Source organism: Mus caroli, unplaced genomic scaffold (assembly GCF_978045245.1).
Source record: "Mus caroli unplaced genomic scaffold, Mus_caroli_1 scaffold_3, whole genome shotgun sequence".
Lineage (NCBI taxonomy): Eukaryota > Metazoa > Chordata > Mammalia > Rodentia > Muridae > Mus > Mus caroli.
In genome coordinates this window covers 1,943,807-1,963,110 of record NW_028227258.1, presented here as the reverse complement: position 1 = coordinate 1,963,110, position 19,304 = coordinate 1,943,807, and the positions used below count along the sequence as shown (strand labels likewise).

At 42.3% G+C, this 19,304-nt stretch overlaps 1 protein-coding gene across 1 annotated transcript in view; it reads left to right on the top strand.

Moving 5' to 3' along the window:
* The first annotated feature begins 10,398 nt into the window (after window positions 1-10,398).
* Ankrd13c (ankyrin repeat domain 13C) overlaps window positions 10,399-19,304 on the top strand; it is a 56,715-nt gene continuing 47,809 nt past the window's right edge. Inside the window, exon 1 of the mRNA XM_021158979.3 lies at window positions 10,399-11,378. Coding sequence (XP_021014638.1) covers window positions 10,949-11,378 — 430 coding nt within the window. The 5' untranslated portion in view covers window positions 10,399-10,948. The remainder of the gene's footprint in view (window positions 11,379-19,304) is intronic.

Sequence of the window (19,304 nt, the reverse complement as noted above, 5' to 3'; positions counted from 1 at the left end):
TTATAAATATGAAGGTTTTGTGCCCTTTATTTGAGAGCTGCATGATCAAAGGTGGGGTAGAAATTCCCCTTTAATATTAACCACAACAGATTTCTGAGTTCAAGGCCAGCCTGGTGTACAGAGTGAGTTCCTTTTTTTGTTTTGTTTTGTTTTCAAGACAGGGTTTCTCTGTGTAGCCCTGGAGGTCCTGGAACTCACTCTGTAGACCAGGCTGGCCTGGAACAGAAATCCGCCTGCCTCTACCTCCCAAGTGCTGGGATGAAAGGCATGTGCCACCACGCCCAGCTCAGAGTGAGTTCCAGGATAGTCAGCACTATACAAAGAAACCCTGCCTCAAAACAAAACAAAACAAAGCAAAGCAAAGCAAAGCAAAGCAAAACAAAACAAAAACCAAACAGACAGACAAACAAAACAAACACGGGCTGGACTGCATTGCACGGGCTGGACTGCATTGGTAAAAGGCCTGCCACAAAAGCTTGAGGATCTGGGTCTGAGTCCTTAAATTGGGAGTGGCACATGCTTGAAATCCCAGAGCTGTAGAAGCAAAGTCAGGCATATTCCTGTTCCTTGCTAGCAGCTAGTTTATCCTACTGGGCTAATAGCTAATGAGACATCTTGTCTCAACAATTAGCATGGCAGCTGGAGAGATGACTCAGTAGTTAAGAACTCTAGCTGCTCTTCCAGCAGACTGAGATTAGATTTCTATCATCCACATAGCAATTTACAACCATTCATAACTCCATTGTATCTGACATCTTCTGGCCACTATGTTGACTATGTGAACGTAGTATACAGACATACACACAGGTAAAACATTCACATATAAAAGAGTAAATAAATTAAGCATGTGTGGTGGCACATTCTTCATCCTAGTACTCCGGGGACAGAAGCAGGTAATGACTTCAAGACCAGTCTCATCTACACAGTGAATTCCAGGCCAGTCAAGGCTTCTTAGTGAACCCTGTCTAAACAAACAAACAAACAACAACCAAACCGCCGGGCGTGGTGGCACACGCCTTTAATCCCAGCACTCCGGAGGCAGAGGCAGGTGGATTTCTGAGTTCGAGGCCAGCCTGGTCTACAAAGTGAGTTCCAGGACAGCCAGGGCTATACGAGAAACCCTGTCTCGAAAAACAAACAAACAAACAAAAACAAAACAAAACAAACAAAAACAAAAAAAAACAACAATCAAAACCCCAACAACAACAATAAACTGAAAGATAAATAAATAAATTAGTTAGTAAAAAATAACAGTTGGGCTGGTGAGATGACTCAGTGGGTAAAAGCACCCGATTGCTCTTCCAAGGTCCAGAGTTCAAATCCCAGCAACCACATGGTGGCTCACAACCATCCATAAGGAGATCTGACTCCCTCTTCTGGAGTGTCTGAAGACAGCTACAGTGTACTTACATATAATAAATAAATAAATCTTTTTTTTTAAAAAATAACAGTTGAAAAATGAGAGGTGAGGAGGTTTGTAAGGGGATTTGTTGGTGGGTTGTTATTGGTTATTGTTGGTCATGGATTGTTAAGTAGTCATGTGCAAAGAAACAACAAGAAGAAATTAGAGATCCTGAAGGTGAAGATCAAACTTGCCCCCAAGGAGCTTGACACCCCTAATGAGCAGGAAGTAGTCTAAGGGTAACATCACCCCTTCCTAATCCCTGACTTTATTCAGGGATCCCTTTCCTTTCCTATCACTTTTTCTCTCTTATCTAATCTTATAGGGTGGGAAGGTCTGAAGAAAAGGGGTAGAGAAGGGTGGAAGAAAGCAGACTCCACAAAGTAACCGGAGATAGCTACAGTCTACAAAGCAGTTTTTAAAGATTTCCTTATTTTTTTTCTCTGTGTGTGTCCAAGTGCATGGATGTACAAAATGTGTGTGGTGCCTGAGGAGTCCAGAAAAGTGTGTCAGAGTATAACTACCTGGCGCTGGAGTTACTGGTGGTTGTGAGCACCTACTGTGGGTGCTGGGAACAAAACTTGCAAGAGCAGCAAGGGATCTTTGTTGAGTTATCCCTCCAGTTCCAAAATGAAATTATTTACCAAAACAAAGAACTATACAAAAGATAAATCTAAACCACTACCAATTGTTTCCTGAGTGTGTTTTCTTTGAGAGGCTGGAAAGGCAGAGGACAGTGGACATAGGGAGAGCTAATTCCAATAAAGTTATCAAAGATGAGAAGGTCCTTCCTGAAAGTAATCCATGACAGACTTATCCACAGCTTAAAAGCATCCTTTTCCTTATCTCACCTCAGGAGTTAGAGACAGGCACTTGCCAGCCATTAAATTGGTCCTAGGAATATTCAGTAAGACATTTTTTTTTAAAAGCAAAATAGTTTTCACACTCTAATAAGGGCTTGACAGCCATACACCCCATTCTCTCTGCATTGTCAAATTCTCCCCATTCCAAACTTCACACCATTAGAGGTCATAAAAGCTGAGCTGCTGATAGAGTGAATCTTGGTCAAGGCATAGAGTCATGTATAGTCCCAGAGGGCACACTCAGTAATCAGGTGGAAGCCTTTCCAAAGACAAAAGTTTATGGATCACTTCCATGATGAGGGTTGCAAACATCTATCTATCTATCTATCTATCTATCTATCTATCTATCTATCTATCTATCTATTTGACTTGTTTTAACAAAAGTTTTTGGTCTTGTTTTTTAGAAGGGTTATAGTAATATTAAACCCAACACTGATAAGTGGTCCATGGGCATTTATTCATTTAATTCTTAAAATAGTATGTGAAATAGAATTACTGAAATTCTCATCTTATGGATAAATATACCTTGCTACTAAGATTGTATTCTACCATATCTGGACAGTTTTTCTGACCTTGGTGAAAAATGGAGGACTCCATTTTCTTAGTAGAGCCTCCTCTTCTTCACCTGCTCTGGGAAGCCTGACCCCCAATCTTCTACCTGAGGAATGTCATATAATCCTTGGTGAAATTACAAGTTCAACTTCCTGGAATGCCTCTTCATGCAAACGAGGGATCCCCAGAACTTTAAGCCTCAGCCAATGACACTTCACCCAAAGAACCATCCCTTTCCACTCTCTAAGGTTCAAGTCTTTGATTCACCCCATTAAAGTGTATGCTCACAGCCTGTCTCGTTGAATAGGTCTCCCCCACCCACACTGGGATCCTGCTAACCCACCTGTTCCAGACTTCACTTTATCCTTCTTTGCCTGGACACTCTGAGGGAAGAAGTGAAAAATGGAACAACAGATAAAGAAACAGAAGCAGCAGCTCAGATAACCCACTTGAGGTGAGTTTCTCTAGGCCTAAGAAGACAATGGCTGTGTACCAATTCCCCACTGTCAGACTGCCTTGCCCTTTGAGACTAAACTACGTAGAGGGAAAATCTTGTGCACTGTATAGATGCATCACATGCCAATTAAAAATCCTGTGGCCTATGGCTTAGGCAGGAAATAGAGAGGGGGTTATCAGGGAGAGAGGGGAGAGAGAAAGGTTTAGAAACAGGCACGGAAGGTCAGACTGTGAAGATGTGAGGAGACCGACACATGGTACCTGAGCACAGGTAACCAGGCATGTGGCAAAATGTAGGTTAAAATAAATGATATATTTTAAGTTAGATCTAGTCAGGGAAGAGCCTAGCTATATGGACAAGGTATATGTAAATATATTTTGAGTCTGATTCTTATTTCTGGGAGCATGGGGCTGGGAGGAAGAACCAGGGCCTAACTTCTACAAGTTAGAAACAAACTGTGGTGGCATCTTGGATCTGGCCAGATCTGATTATTAGAAACTGTAAAAAGTCCTTTCAGAATCTGATGTATAATTGTCTATCAGGTCATCTGAAGGCCATAACAGAATTTCTCCTCTGTTATAATCATCCTTTTATACTCAAACTACTCGTGTGTGTGTGTGTGTGTGTGTGTGTGTGTGTGTGTGTGTGTGACTGACATTTATCTTTTCTTTGGCCTCTTTAACATGGCATCATCAGGTTCCTGGCACTTTTTCTTCCTTTATCTTCAGATCGATGTGTTTTATCTGCCTCAGAGGAGTTTCTTCCTTTAAGAACTTTTAGCACCAATGGGCTCTGTGGTTTCCTTGGCAATCCCTGCCTCTCAGGTTTCTACTCATGTCTTGGGAGGAATCAGACTAAACCACTGAACGGAAATATTAGAAAGAAAAGTGTTGACCACAGGAAGGAAGTGGAAGCAGATACAGAGAGATACAGATGAAGGGAGTAAAGTGTGTGGAAAAGGTATTGGTTACATCAGGTTATTTTTTTTCTTCTCTTTTCAGAGAACTGGTGTGGGTGTTGGGAGATTTTGAAGAGGCCAACCTCACTAGTGGAAGACCTATGGCAATTCTACAACCAAATTGCTTTTAGACCCACCTCAACGTCAACAATACAGAGGATAGGAAACCATATTCTAGATGGTTGTGACAGCTTGAAATACCAACACATACAAAGGGAGGAAGGGAAGGACGTAGCCTAATCCTGCACTAATGTTCACATTAGAAACTAACACTGCTCAAGGAGAACTGAGTGAGATCACTAGTCACCACTCTTTTTTTTTTTTTTTTTTTTTTTTTTTTTTTTTGGTTTTTCGAGACAGGGTTTCTCTGTGTAGCCTTGGCTGTCCTGGAAATCACTCTGTAGACCAGGCTGGCCTTGAACTCAGAAATCTGCCTGCCTCTGCCTCCTGAGTGCTGGGATTAAAGGCGTGCACCACTACACCAGGCACTAGCCACCACTCTTAACTGTAGGACTGATGTGTTTATAAAATATAACCCAAGAGATTTTTTAAAAATCTGCAGTACTTCTGAACAAGAAAGACTGTGGTGATATTATTGCTTTTATTACATGAAGATACTACTAGCTCAAGAGTTAACATGCTTTGTCTCTGACTTGTGAAGTTTTCAGAAACAGAGTCACAAATATGTTAATGATTCTACAAGTTGATTGCTATCAATTAACAATTTGCAGAAAATTGGAATGTTGTAGATCTAGAGCCAAATTATTTGATACCTGCCTTGGTTAGGGTTTATTCCTGTGAAGAGACATCATGATCATGGCAACTCTTAATTGGGACTGACTTACAGGTTCAGAAGTTTTGTCTATTATCATCATGACAAGCACACAGGTAGACTTGGAGAAGGAGCCTAGAGTTCTACATCCAGATCAGCAGCAGAAAGAAGTCAGAGACACTTGGCCTGGCTTGAACATTTGAAACCTCAAAGCCCACCCCAAGTGACAGATTTTTTTTTCCAGTAAGACCATACCTACTCCAAGAAGGCCACACCTCCTATTAGTTCCATTATCTGGTGACCAAGCATTCAAACACATGACTCTACAGGGGCCATTCCTTCTCAAACCACCACAGTCCTCTTAACATCCATTCATTGCCCATCTCTGGTAATTATCAGGCAAAACCTTTGGAAAGTATAGATTTAGGAGATGACTAGCTTCCACTAATCACAAAGCAGAGCGAGCCATCAGTCAACTTCCACACCCCACAGCAGCACTACCCCCACTTTGCTATAACTGCCTACTGGATGTCTCCATCAATATATATTGAAGTAAATGCATGGATTTATGACTTTCTTTTGTTTTGCATCTCTGAAAGTTTATCCATGTTGGAACCTGCCATTCAGAGCAATCCAAATTGATGTTCCAACTAAGGCTCAGAGCAACTCTAGGTAAGAATTATGTTTTGCATCAACAGGTTAATTGATAAAGCAGCCTGCCTGGCTTAAGAAAGACATGTTATAGTAAAGACAAACGAGATTCATTACTGTTTATGAATAACCTGTTTCTCAAGGACTGGACTATGCCTCACCTATAATCTCAACTACAAATGGTTCTGTAGTCCTGTTCGAAGGAATGCACCCATGTATTCCTTCCAAATTCCTTTAATTCCAGCACTCATGAGGCAGAGGCAGGTGAATCTCTTGTGATTTTGAGGACATCCCAGTTCAAGACAGTCAGAGCTACACAGAGAAACCCTATTTCAACAAACAAACAAACAAACAAACAAACGAAAACCAAAAGATTATTATGACCATTTATTACTACTGCCTTGTTATGACTGCCTTGTTGAGACCACCTTGCAAACAGGTTTTTGTTTCAAGGTTGTTTTTTTTTTTTAATGACCAACTTATTATGCTTATGTTCTGCTCCTGTAAACCCACCTACTTGCCTACCAAATCCCCCATTTGGAAACCCCCTGAACTATAAAAAATCCTTATCTTACAGATGTTCAATGATGATCTCTGAACCTCACCTTTAGGGGAAGACATCTCAGGAACACAAATTTTAAAAAGCTTGCTTTAATTAATTGCTTGCTTTAATAAACTTGGCCATGGTAATTTGGATCAGTGGTCTTTCTCCTTTCATCTGTGGGATTAACATTATTCAGATACATACATTTCTCATAACAGTCCGAAATACTTGTTTTTAGAATAAGATTTATCTGGTCTAGTCTGTGTGTCTGTGAACATATAAAGCATTTAGCAAAAAAAAAAAAAAAAAAAAAACCTTAGTTTAAAAATAGCTGATAGTGAGGTGGTTCAGGAAGTAGAGATGCATACTTCTAAGCTTGGCAACCTCAGTTTGATCCTGGAACACACCTAATGGAAGAGAACCCGCTATCTTTTGACCTTTATTGGTGCTGTGTGGAAAAAAAAATAAGCAAAACCTTTGTGTGTGTGGTTTTGAACTCCGTTCACCAGCCTTAGTGGCAAGTGCCTTTATCTGCTGAGGCATGTCACTGGCCCATAATTTAGATTTTTTTTAAGATTTATTTATTATTATATCTAAGTACACTGTAGCTGTCTTCAGATGCACCAGAAGAAGGCGCCAGATCTCATTACGGATGGTTGTAGGCCACCATGTGGTTGCTGGGATTTGAACTCAGGACCTTCGGAAGAGCAGTCGGTGCTCTTAACCACTGAGCCATCTCTCCAGCCCCATAATTTAGATTCTTAACCACACAAGAAATTAAGAAGTACTACTCTGAAAGCAACAACAACAACAACATGATTTTGTGTGTGGTAAGTTCGGTGCTTGAGTTATGGATTGGATCTTCTATCCTCAATATTTGACTGAATAGTAAAAATATTTGAGAAGTTAGTAGTTCAGTTCACATCCAGATACAACTGAAAGCAAAACACTAAGCGAACTGTGTCCCTCCTTCCTTCCCTTCTTATCCCAGGAGTCTCTCCCTTCCTTTCCTCCTCCATGTCTGGGTGTTAAAGCCTGCTGCTGATTCTTGGAGTTGTCTCTGCATCTCTCAGAGCCAATCCCCTTTGTGAAATAGTTCTACTATCTTGAGAACTTGGCCTCAACTTCTACTCAGAGATCAGTCCAATTGGCCAACACGAATTAGGTCACCCACTTCCCCACCCAGTGTGAGCTGAGTGTGCTACTGCTTCCTTCTACTCATGTCCTTGATGGAGATTGATCTGAAGAGTCCATCCAGGGTTGGGACTGGCTGAGGAGTTCACCAGGAAGGACACCAATTCGGGACTTGAAGGGCTACTCGTGGGAACTGGTCTAAGTGTGCTATGTAGGTTATTACATGCTTCACTCTGGAGCCTTCCAGAGTCAAGAATCAATTCCAGTACAACTGATTGAATTTTCTAATACGGTTTCCCAGAGAGAATATGCTATGTAGAGGTATTTCAAGTAAGGTTAAATAGCAACAAACCAAACTCAGGGTTTGAGATAGGAGGGTGGATGGGACAGAGGAGGGGACAGCTCTTCTCCCTTATCCAAAGTATCCCAGGAACTACTGCATGGTAAGAGAGAGGGGAGGAGGAGTGAGTTAGTTCGTGGAAACCCTTTGAATGGTGTAAATTTAGGAATGACCACAACTAGCTGACTGTTAAGACACTTGAATGTGACACTCTTTTTTTTTTTAAGATTTATTTATTCATTATATGTAAGTACACTGTAGCTGTCTTCAGACACTCGAGAAGAGAGAGTCAGATTTCGTTATGGATGATTGTGAGCCATCATGTGGTTGCTGGGATTTGAACTCAGTACCTTTGGAAGAGCAGTCAGTACTCTTAACCGCTAAGCCATCTCCCCAGTCCCCGAATGTGACACTCTTGAGAAGGCCATTTGGGCACTTTTCCTAAGTGCTTCTCTTTTTGTCCTTAAACATGTTTGCCTCCTCTTAGTAAATTCAAATTCTGCTTTAACTGGCTGGTCCGGTTTTAGGAGAAGAGAGGTCTTTTCGAAGCACACCTGTGGGTGCTGCAGGTGCCAGCATGGGAGCAATGCATCTTGACCCTGACACTGCAATGCTAAGTATGGCTCCTTCCTCTCAGAACTCAAAGGTCAAGAAGATAAAGGAGGCATATGGAAATTGTAATGGAGAATGAGGAAGAAGGAAAGACAGGAAACATAATTCAGGAGGCTGGGTTGCTGCTAGGAGAGGTGATTTCCAACAAGGATCCTAATGTCTTTTCCTGCCATAGACTTCTTCAATACCACAGAAAATGATTTTTTTTTTTTCCGAGACAGGGTTTTTCTGTGTAACCTTGGCTTTCCTGGATTCAGAAATCCGCCTGCTTCTGCCTCCCAAGTGCTGGGATTAAAGGCGTGTGCCACCATGCCCAGTTCCACAGAAAACTCTTGTCACTAATATTTGGAATAGATTTTCTGGGAGCATAATATGAATTATAGAGTGTATCAAAATTGCTTCAGAATTTTATAAAAACCAAACTTGTGTATATACTCATCTTTATTAGGTGTGATGCAGATATAGCACTATCATAAAGTTAAAAACAAAACAAAACAAAAACCAATAAAACAATACAAGGGACTGGGGAGACTGGGCTTTCATAAGTTCTTTAAAACCTCTTTCAGATACTACTTCCTCCACAAAGACTTTTAAAAATGATTTTGTTTATTTTTATTTTATATGATTTTTTTTTTGCCCGAATGCATATCTGTGTGAGGGTGTTAGATCATCAGAAACTGCTGGAGTTACATACAGATAGTTGTAAACTGTCATGTGGGTGCCGGAAGCTGAATCCCAGGTTCTCCGAAAAAGCAGCCACTTCTCTCAACTGCCAATTCTCCTCTCCAAGCCCTCCACAAAGACTTTCTGAAATTTGATTCCTGTGTCAACTCAAACTAATAATTTCCCCTCTTATGTTTTATTGGGATGTTACAGAATCTCAGAATTTACATTTTTCTTGTACTAAATATCTTCAATAGTACTCATATTTTGATGTCACTACCCATTACATACTATAAGCCTTAAACCTCAAAGTTTAAAGGGATGAGATGTTTGTTTTTTGAGAACAGTCACTTGAGGCAACCTTCCTGTATCTACTTCCTGAGTGCTGGGATTGTAAGCATATACCACCACAATAGGTTGTCTAAAAAAATGTTCATGGTGTTTGATTTCACTGAAAGAACACTTAGGAGTTTTTACATCCACTAAGAGGTGGCAGCCAGTAATTAGGTGCATGACTTTGGCTGCCTACCTACTATTTACTGATTTTTTTTTTTTTTTTTAGGACTAATTTTTTTGTGTGTGCGGGTATGCACCAGAGGACAATTTGTTGGAATGGATTCTCTTCTTTTACCATGTGGGTCCCAGGGATTGAATGCTCGGTAGCACATCATCTCACTGGTCCATCTACTAATTTTGGGACAGCATTCACTCTGTAGCTCAGGCTAGCCTTGAATCCATGTGATCGATCCTTTTGCTCTGCCTCAGTTTCTGGAGTGCTGGAACTTACTGATGTGAGCCACCATGTTCAGTTTAGTTTTCTAAATGTTCACAATTTCATCACACACACACAGTGCTTTGATTCCCACTCACTACCTCGACTATTCATCCTATAAGTCTTATGGCACTTTTGTTCCACACCATTTTATTTTTCTGGGTTACTGTGCAATTCCTGAATCTGTTCTAGGCTCCGTTTCCTACTTCCTAAGAATTTATGTCCAAATTTCCAAACTGTATAACTAACACCCTGTGGAAAAACACCAAGGACCTTCAACTCCAATATGCTAAATTTGAACTCATTTTTAAGGAGTCTTAAGCCTTTTCCGGACTCACTGTATCCCGGCGCATGCTTTCATCATCTCTCACCCGGGTTACTGCCCACTTATTTAAAAACAGTTACTCCATTTCCTCAAGTAAGCATCCTCCACATACTTTAACTCTGACGTTTGTCCCAAAAACACTCAACTAACAGCTGTTTGAAAAATCCACCATTCACGGTGTAATAAACATCCTTTGAATTCCAAAGTCAGGCCCTAGATTCCTCCAGGATAACTGGCCATCTCTCCTCGCCTACAGCCTTGCCAGCCTAGGCAAGTCCTTGCACAGGTTAGTGAACCCAGCAGTCTTTACTGAAGGTCCAGCGCAGCTGAGTGACGTCACGTCCGACATCCGACGGTGTCTTCCGACGTCGCTCTGAGGGAGGTTGACAAACAGGGTTTCAGCCTTTAAGCTAGAGTTCGTAACTGCCGTTGACCTCCTCCTTTGCGAAGGCCCAGAGCACCAGGTCAGAGCTCTGAGTCTGGGTCTGAATTCAGCCGCAGGGCCCGGCCCAGGGTGGAACCCTGTGTGAGGGGAGCGCGGGCGCTGCCCGGACCCAGACCCAAGCGCAGAAGCGGCCCTCTAACACTCCGCAGCGGCGTTTCCTCCGGAGCTCTCGCGAGAGGAGCCGGGGAAAGATGGCTGCGCCGGGTCTTTCCAAGTGAGGAGGCGGCGGCGGCGGCGCCGGGCGTCGTGCGGTCGTGGTCTCTTGAGCTGCGGCTTTCCTCGTCCGAGACGAGGGCCGCCGCCTCCGGGAGATGCGCGTGTCGCGGACCCGCGGTCGCCCCGGGAGTTCATGCTGCGTGCTAGGCTCGCGGCCGCCGCTCTAATCGCCCGGCGCCGCCGCCGCGCCGGCTCGGCCCGCGGTGAGCCTCCCGGAGCCTGTCCCGCGCGCCGCGGCGGCTATGACCGGGGAGAAGATCCGCTCCCTGCGGAGGGACCACAAGCCCAGCAAAGAGGACGGGGACGTGCTGGAGCCCTGCGAGGAGGAGGCGACGGCCGCGCTCGGCGGCGCCTTCACCGGGGGCAGAAGCGGACCGGGCGGCAGCGGCAAGGGCGGCAAGGCCTGCCATAAGATCTTCAGCCACCACCACCGGCTGCAGCTGAAGGCGCCCGCCGCGCCGGGCCCCGGCGTTCCGGCCCCGCCGCAGCACAACGCAGTGACTGCCACCTGCCCGGCCCCGGCCTGCCTGGGCGGCAGCAACCCCGCTTTGGTCGCTGACGGAGGCGGCTGCCCCTCGCTCTACCCGGTCCACGAGTGCGTCTTTAAGGGGGACGTGAGGAGACTGTCCTCACTCATCCGCACGCACAATATCGGACAGAAAGATAATCATGGTGAGCTTTGCCTAATTTCCGTCCCCTCGGGGGTGGGGTGGGGGTGACCGTTGGCCTCCGGGTTCCCGGTCCCTTCTCCCGCACCGTGTTTTCCTCTGGCGGAAAACCCGGAGTCTTCAGGTGCAGCGAGCGTGCCAGGGGTCAGGGTGCAGAAAGGATGTTTTCTTCTTGTCCACCTGAGCATTTCGGGACAGGTTGCATTTTCTCTGCGGCAGTCTTTGCGAGTGCCAAAAGGTCGGGCTATCTCACATCCAGGCAGATCCTTTGGGTTTTAGGGAACGTTTCCTTTTTCCCTCCCTCCCTTCTTGCGGGTCTTCACCACCCAGGTACAGAACCCAAAGCGCAGATAGATGTGAGTTTTTATCTGTCACTGACCTCGTGCTGTAAACACTGGTTTTTGAAAGCCAAACAGAAATGTGTCCGCATTTAATTTCCCAAAGCAATTGAAGAGACTTTTGTTTTTGTTGCTTTTTCCACACCAGGACCATTTTTCATCTTGATTGAGACTAAAGACATACTGTGGTTTTCATTATAAAGTTTTAGCCACATGTACTGGCTGGTTTTATGTGTCAACTTGACACAGGCTGGAGTTATCACAGAGAAATGAGCTTCAGTTGGGGAAATGCCTCCACAAGATCCAGCTGTGTGGCATTTTCTCAATTAGTGATCAAGGGGTAAAGGCCCCTTGGGTGGGACCATCCCTGGGCTGGTAGTCTTGGGTTCTATAAGAGAGTAGGCTGAGCAAGCCAGGGGAAGCAAGCCAATAAAGAACATCACTCCAAGGCCTCTGCATCAGCTCCTGCTTTCTGACCTGCTTTGAGTTCCAGTCCTGACTTCCTTGGTGATGAACAGCAGTATGGAAGTGCAAGCTGAATAAACCCTTTCCTCCCCAACTTCTTCTGGGTCATGATGTTTGTGCAGGAATAGAAACCCTGACTAAGACAGCCACATATTTGAGAAAGCATGGTATATTTGGTAGTGAACGGTATCAGTATCTACTTTTGGCCGCATCTTGTCTGGTAATTCCCCCCCCCCCCCTTTAAAGCAACAATTTTTTTTTGTTTTTGTTTTGTTTTAAATTGTTGTGTGTCTTTTTTAAAAAATATTTATTTATTTATTATATGTAAGTACACTGTACCTGTCTTCAGACACTCTAGAAGAGGGAGTCAGAACTCGTTAAGGATGGTTATGAGCCACCATGTGGTTGCTGGGATTTGAACTCAGGACCTTCGGAAGAGCAGTCGGGTGCTCTTACCCACTGAGCCATCTCCCCAGCCCCTGTTTTTGTTTTCTTTTAAAGACTTATTTGCACCCCCCCCCCCGTGGTGCTGTGGATTGTATCAAAGGTCTTGTGAAATAGTAATTGTTGAAAATATTTTTCAATGTTTTATTAACAGGCAAATATTGTTGGCAGCTGTTTTTAACCTGACCATTCATTCTACATTAATTAGGTAAACTGCTCAAGATGGTATTGTACATTTGTGCACAAAATGGTTTTGCACATTAATGCAATACCACCTGTGAAAATAAGCTTCCTGAATTTCATTGGTTTTTAGATTTTTTTTTTTTATCTAAAATTAGAACAAAAGTAGAAAACAAAAAAAATGAATAATTTTGGTTCAGTTTTGTCTTTGTCTTCTGAATTTGTAAGACCAGTCTGGCCTCGAACTCAGAAATCTGCCTGCCTCTACCTCCCAAGTGCTGGGATTAAAGGTGTGCAGCACCACCGCTTGGCCTTTTAGTTTATTTTACTCTGCTGTTGTAACAAGCACATTTGACTGCTACCGAGAATTAGATCCTGACTAAACAGTTGAATCGTAGCCCTCGTGTATTGGTTAGTAGGATGTTATTTAGACATGGTCTAGTGGTAGCTGTGTTTTATCTTTGCCTTTAGAACTTAGTTACATGCCTTAAAGTCTCTTTGAAAATGGTCAAAACATCCCCTTTGTAAGTTAATGCTCTTTAAGAGATAAGTGGATGTCATAGGAACTTCTGAAATTTTGGAATTACTGGTTGTTGAGTTTCTAGTTATGTATTTATCATTTTTAAAAACTAAATACTTTTCAGAATAATTAGAATTCTACATATCCTTAAAGGATACTCCTGACTTTTACCCACCAAAATTCACCTTTTTTTGTATTTCATTTAGCTGCCTTTATATCACTTATGATCAAAGCAGCTATGGGCTCTTTTGCCTGTAAAAAGTGCAACCATGCCTCTTTTTGGCACACTCAAGGAAGAGGCACTGCTGTGCTCTTCTGTAGTTTCATAAGGTCCCCGTTAAACTCTTAAGATCAGTAATTTTTTTAACCAAATTTATTTCTGCATGCCTGTATGTGAAGATCCAAAGACAACTTGTGGAGCATTAAGTCTCTCCTTCATTGTGTAGGTCCCAGGATTGAATTGAACCCAGGTTGTCTGTTGTTCCCATTACTGCAGGTTAAGCTATTAAAACTTTTTCTTTTAGATTTATTTTTATTTTATGTGCCTTTCTTTGTTTCTACAACTCTGGGATTTCAAGCATGTGCTACCACATCCAACTTCTTTTTGAAAATTATTTTTTTATGTGCATTGGTGTTCTGCCTTCATGTCTGTGTGAGGATGTCAGATCTTGGAGTTACAAACAATTGTGGGCTGCCATGTGGGTGCTGGGAATTGAACCTGGGTCTTCTGGAAGTTTCATCAGTGCTGTTAGTACTCTCAACTGATGAGCGATCTCTCCAGCCCCCATACCCAACTTTCATATTAAGGACTCAAACTCAGGTCCTCAAGGTTGTTTAGCAGTTATTTTACCAGTTGAATCCAGCCCTATAGTTTTACTCTTTAAATGGATTTTGTCACATGATTTTCTTTAAGATTTACTTATTATATGTAAGTACACTGTAGTTGTCTTCAGACACTCCAGAAAAGAGCATTAGATTTCATTACGGATGGTTGTGAGCCACCATGTGGTTGCTGGGATTTGAACTCTCGACCTTTGGAAGAGCAGTCAGCACTCTTAACCACTGAGTCATCTTGCCAGCCCTCAAATGATTTTCTTAAAAGGCTCTTACTGAGTTTCTATCAAAAAATTGTCCAGAGGGGCACAGACCTTTGCTAAGGTTGCATATGCAATAGAAACCATGAGGCTAGAATTAGAAATAATGACCAGAAGGTGGTGGCCCATGACTTTGAATTCAGCATTATTGGAGGCAGAGCAGGAGGATCTCAGCTGGAGGCCAGTTTGGTCTTCAGATTTTGTTCCATGGTGGACAGATCTACACAGAGAAACCATGTCTGAAAACCAACCAGACAGACAGACAAACGAACAAAAAAGGGAAAAAGGAGAAAACAAAAGAAATAGAAATAATGCCTAGAATCCCTAAGCTCATATCAACCTTTTACTGACTATGGGCTGGTGGGAAGTGGCCACTGCATTGCAGGAAAGTCATTTCTAACGTTTGTTTTATTTTGCAGTAGAGTCCTTTTGTGCATGTTTTCCACTCAGTATTTCTAGTAGAAGTTTGTAGCCCCCATTTATTTTTCTCAGCTATTAGGAGCCTTGTGGAAAGATTCTGACACTAGGTAGCTTTCAGTTTCTGCAGAACTTTTGCATGATTGTAAATTTCTTTGTGGAATAACATGAATAAGTGCACTGGGTCATTTATTCACACCATAGCCTTTTAAAATCTTTGCAGTAGCCGTCATGTGCTCCTCATTTTCCAGTTAGTGCTGTCTTCTGTAGCCATTTGTCATATGTCCTCTGTGAAATGTTTTAGATGATGCCTTAGGGTTTCCATTGCTGTGAAGAGACACTGACCAAGGCAGCTCTTATAGAGTACAACATTAAATTGGGGCTGGTTTACAGGTTCAGGGGTACATTATCATCAAGGTGGGGTCATGGCAGCTTCCTGGCAGGCAAGGTTCAGGAGTTGCTGAAGTTCCACTCTTCCGCACTGGCACTGGTAGAAACATCAAAGCCCATCCCCACAGTGACAAACTTCCTCCAACAAGGCCACACCTCTACTACTACCTAAGGCCAAGTATATTCAAACAGCCACATGTTGTTTTTAAAACATAGTAAATACTCAGTGATTTAAATAAGTAGATGAAAACCCAAAGAGACTTTCTGTCCATGGAATCTTAGTCTGTTCATCTTCCCTGTTGAGGATGGCACCCCTGCTCTGATCTTTTCTGGAACTGCGGTGGCTAGTCAGGCAGGGGTAGCCTTGCCTACCCCTTCATAGTCCAAGACCAAAGCAGGGCTGGAGAAGTGGCACCAGGGTTCAGAAGATTTGCTGCTCTTCCAGAGGACCCAGTGCAATTTCCACCTTCCATGTTTGGCTACTCACAGCCCCTTGCAGCTTTTGTTGCCAGGGGATCCATGTAGCCTCCAGGCACCTAAACACATATGGTAAACATAAACACACACACACACACACACACACACACACACACGCTCATAAATGACAAAAGTCAACTGTATTTTCAAAAAACCGAAAGGTTAAGAAAAAGATTTTTATTCATTAATTCATCATTCATTCATTTATTTATTTTATTTGAGATAGACCTGTACTATGTAGCCTTGGCAGTCCTTGAATTCGAGACACACCTGCCTCTCAAGTGCTGGAATTTATGTCAATATACCTGTCCAGTTTTTATTTCTTTTAGTTATGTGTCTGAGTATTTGTCTTGTCTATTTATATGTGGGTATGTACATGTTGAGTGCAGGTACCTATAGAGGCCACAGGTATCATTTCCCCTGGAACTTGAATTACATTTGGTTGCGAGCAGCCTGGTGTAGGTGTTAGGAACCAAACTTGTGTTTTCTGGAAGAACAGCAAGTGCTCTTAACCACTAAGCCGTCTCTCTAGCCCAGATAAAATCTTTTTAATATTGTGTTTTCGAAAAGCAAGTGATCTGCTGTTACCCTGCCTTAACCCTTCTCGAGTTTATGTTTGTGACCCTGTCACCTATCCCTGTCTGGGCTCTATCCTAAAGCTTGAGAATTTCCTGCCTCAGCTTCCCAAAACCAGTTTGCAGTTTTCAGACACAGGGCTCTGTAGTTAATGTATTATGTGCTGCAGTCTTTCCCCTTGATTTATTTGTAGAGCCTGTTGACTTCTTGTCTGGTTACTATTTAACTTCATTGTTCATTAGCTTCTTCAGTTTGGACTGATCTTTGGTAAACTTTTTGCTACATAATGCTTTTTTCTTGATAAAATGTTGAAATATAGCCTCTATGTTCAGAAGAACTGTATACTGGGCTTATGAATAGAAGTTAAATATGACAAAATAACTCCATCTCCTGTTCAAGTGTGCCAAATGATTCTGGGTGGATTATTTAATAGTAGTTTTTGGAGAACGGGAGAGAATTATACCACATGAGAAGTGCACAAAATATTACTATACCTTTATTATTATATCTTCAATTATGTTTTTCTTTTTCCTTTTTTTCTGTTTCAAGACAGGATTTCTCTGTGTAGCCTTGGATGTCCTAGAACTAGCTCTGTAGGCCAAGCTAACCTCAAACTCAGGTCTGTCTGCTTCTGCTTCTCTAGTGCTGGGATTAAAGGTGTGGGGCATCACTGTCCAGCCAAATAAGTTTTTTTTTCTCCTTTAATATAAAATTAAAGATCGAGGCACCAAAGAGATGCCTTAATAGTTAAGAACACTTGATGCTCTTGCAGAGGACTGCAGTTTGGTTCCCAGCATCAATGTTGGTAGCTTATAGCTGCCTGCAACTCTGGCTTTAAGGGATCTGACACCCTTTTTTTGGGCCTCTGGGCACACATGTCTGCATGCATAGATACATACACATATAAATAAATAATGTAAATTTTAAAAGAAAGGATGGAGTCTAGCCTTTACATTGAGTGTCAAGGTTTATTTGAGTCACATTTGCTCTGAGGTAGTTTGGACAGTTTGTGTTTATGATGAACATTAGTGATTTTACTATTTAGTACTTAAGAATTGAAAATGGTAAATATACATTAAAAACTTGGTTTGGATCATAAATCCTGCTTGGTAAACATGTAGTTTTGTTTTTTCCTTAAGTTAAACATCCTTAAGTTAATCAGATCTTCCTGAATGTTAGAAGCTTTGAGGTGTCTGACAGTGCTGAGATTGCTGGATGTGTGAAGTCCTTCAGAGCTGTGAAAAGTTGCTGGTGTTTTTGGAGATTTGGTTATTTCTGCTTTTGGTTCTGTTGGCTGGTGTGCCACCAGCTGTCAGTTCTGTGGGTTGCAATAGCTGCTTTGTTGTTGAGGATTTAATTTGATTGTGTATTAATACTGCCTATCAGTAGAACAGAGGGCAAGATTACTTGACTCCTGGATTTGCTACACTTTGGCAATGCCCCTCTGTGTATCTTTTGGTTGGTTTTCAAGGATAGTTCAGAGGAATCGTTCTTGTTCTAGAGTGAAATATTTTTGAGAGTTAAAACAGATTTGAAACTGCTCTCTTGGTTCTTAATAGTTTCCAGTTTTTTTGTTTTTGTTTTTTCCCCCACTAAGTTCGTTGATCTATTCATTCAGCAGATAAACATGGAGCTTCTAATATGTGGTAGTGTTTTTCGTGCTGGAGATGCGCAGGTGAACAGATTAGCATAATTCCTGTTCTTGTGTTGCATGCTAGGTGAAGCACCAGAGAGTAGACAACCAGTGAATTGAATGCAAAGTTACTGCCATTATGGGTTGGGATAACCACTGTTTGATGAAGTGAGCAGAAAATGTAAATGCACCTGGAGTTTAGAGACTTGAGAGGCAGTAAGTGTGCTGTAGACTCTGTGAGGGCTTCTTTATGCACCAACATGGAGTGCAATCAGGAGTTTTCAGCTGAGGTCTGACTGTGGTTGCAAAGCTCATCTGCTCCATTAAGCAGTAGGTGTCCACAGATGTCTGCACACAGGATTGTGGAACAGCTGTTAGAGTAAATAGCTGTTACTAAAAGTGAGGGGTGAAGTGGATGTAGGGTGTTCTGTGTAGTAGCATTTTTGAGAGAAAATTTCTCCCTCCTTGTCTGGATGGAGCTTAGATGTGTCAGAACGACTTGGAGCTTTACTGGATCTGGTATGTGTAATTTTTTGCTTTGCTTAATGGGTGTGTAGGTCAAAACTGCCTCATAACACAAGTCACTACTTGCCTTCTCTGTGCTTGCCTGTGCACTGAGCACAGAAACCCTGCTGAATGCTTGCCTCTGGGGTGTTCTTGATGCCATGCAGGCACTATGTACAGTGCTCTTCTGTATGTGAGGGCAATAAGGAAAAAAAACATTTCTGAAGGTAGCTACTGGTGAACTAACTACATACTATTTTTCCACAGAACAACATTTTTTCTTGGGGGAGGGCATGCAGTGTATAGACAAATTAGATATTTGGCAGGTTTTTCTCTGGAAAGAAAATGGGACAAGCTTGATCCCATATGGCACAAAACTGTATTTCCTGCCGATTAAAGGAACAAGGTTTGCTATCAATTAAAAGGATAAGGCTTGGGCTGGAGAGATTGCTCAGCGGTTAAGAGCACTGACTGCTCTTCTGGAAGTCCTGAGGTCAAGTCCCAGCAACCACATGGTGGTTCACAACCATCTATAATGTGATCAGATGCCCTCTTCCGGTATGTCTGAAGACAGCAACAATGTACTCACATAAAATAAATAAATAAATCTTAAAAAAAAAAAAAAAGAATAAGACTTAGCTGAGCTGTGGTGGCCCATGCTTTTATTTCACCAGAGGCAGGTAGATCTCTGTAAGTTAAGGCCAGCCTGGTTTACAGATCAAGTTCCATTATAGGCAGGTCTACACAGAGAGATCAAGTCTCAAAAACAAAAAAACCAACCAACTGAACAAAAGGCAAGTTGGAATTTTGACAATTCTGTCATTTTAAGCTTACCAGGTTCTACTTCTTTTTTTTTTTTTTTTTTTTTTTTTTTTTTTGGTTTTTCAAGACA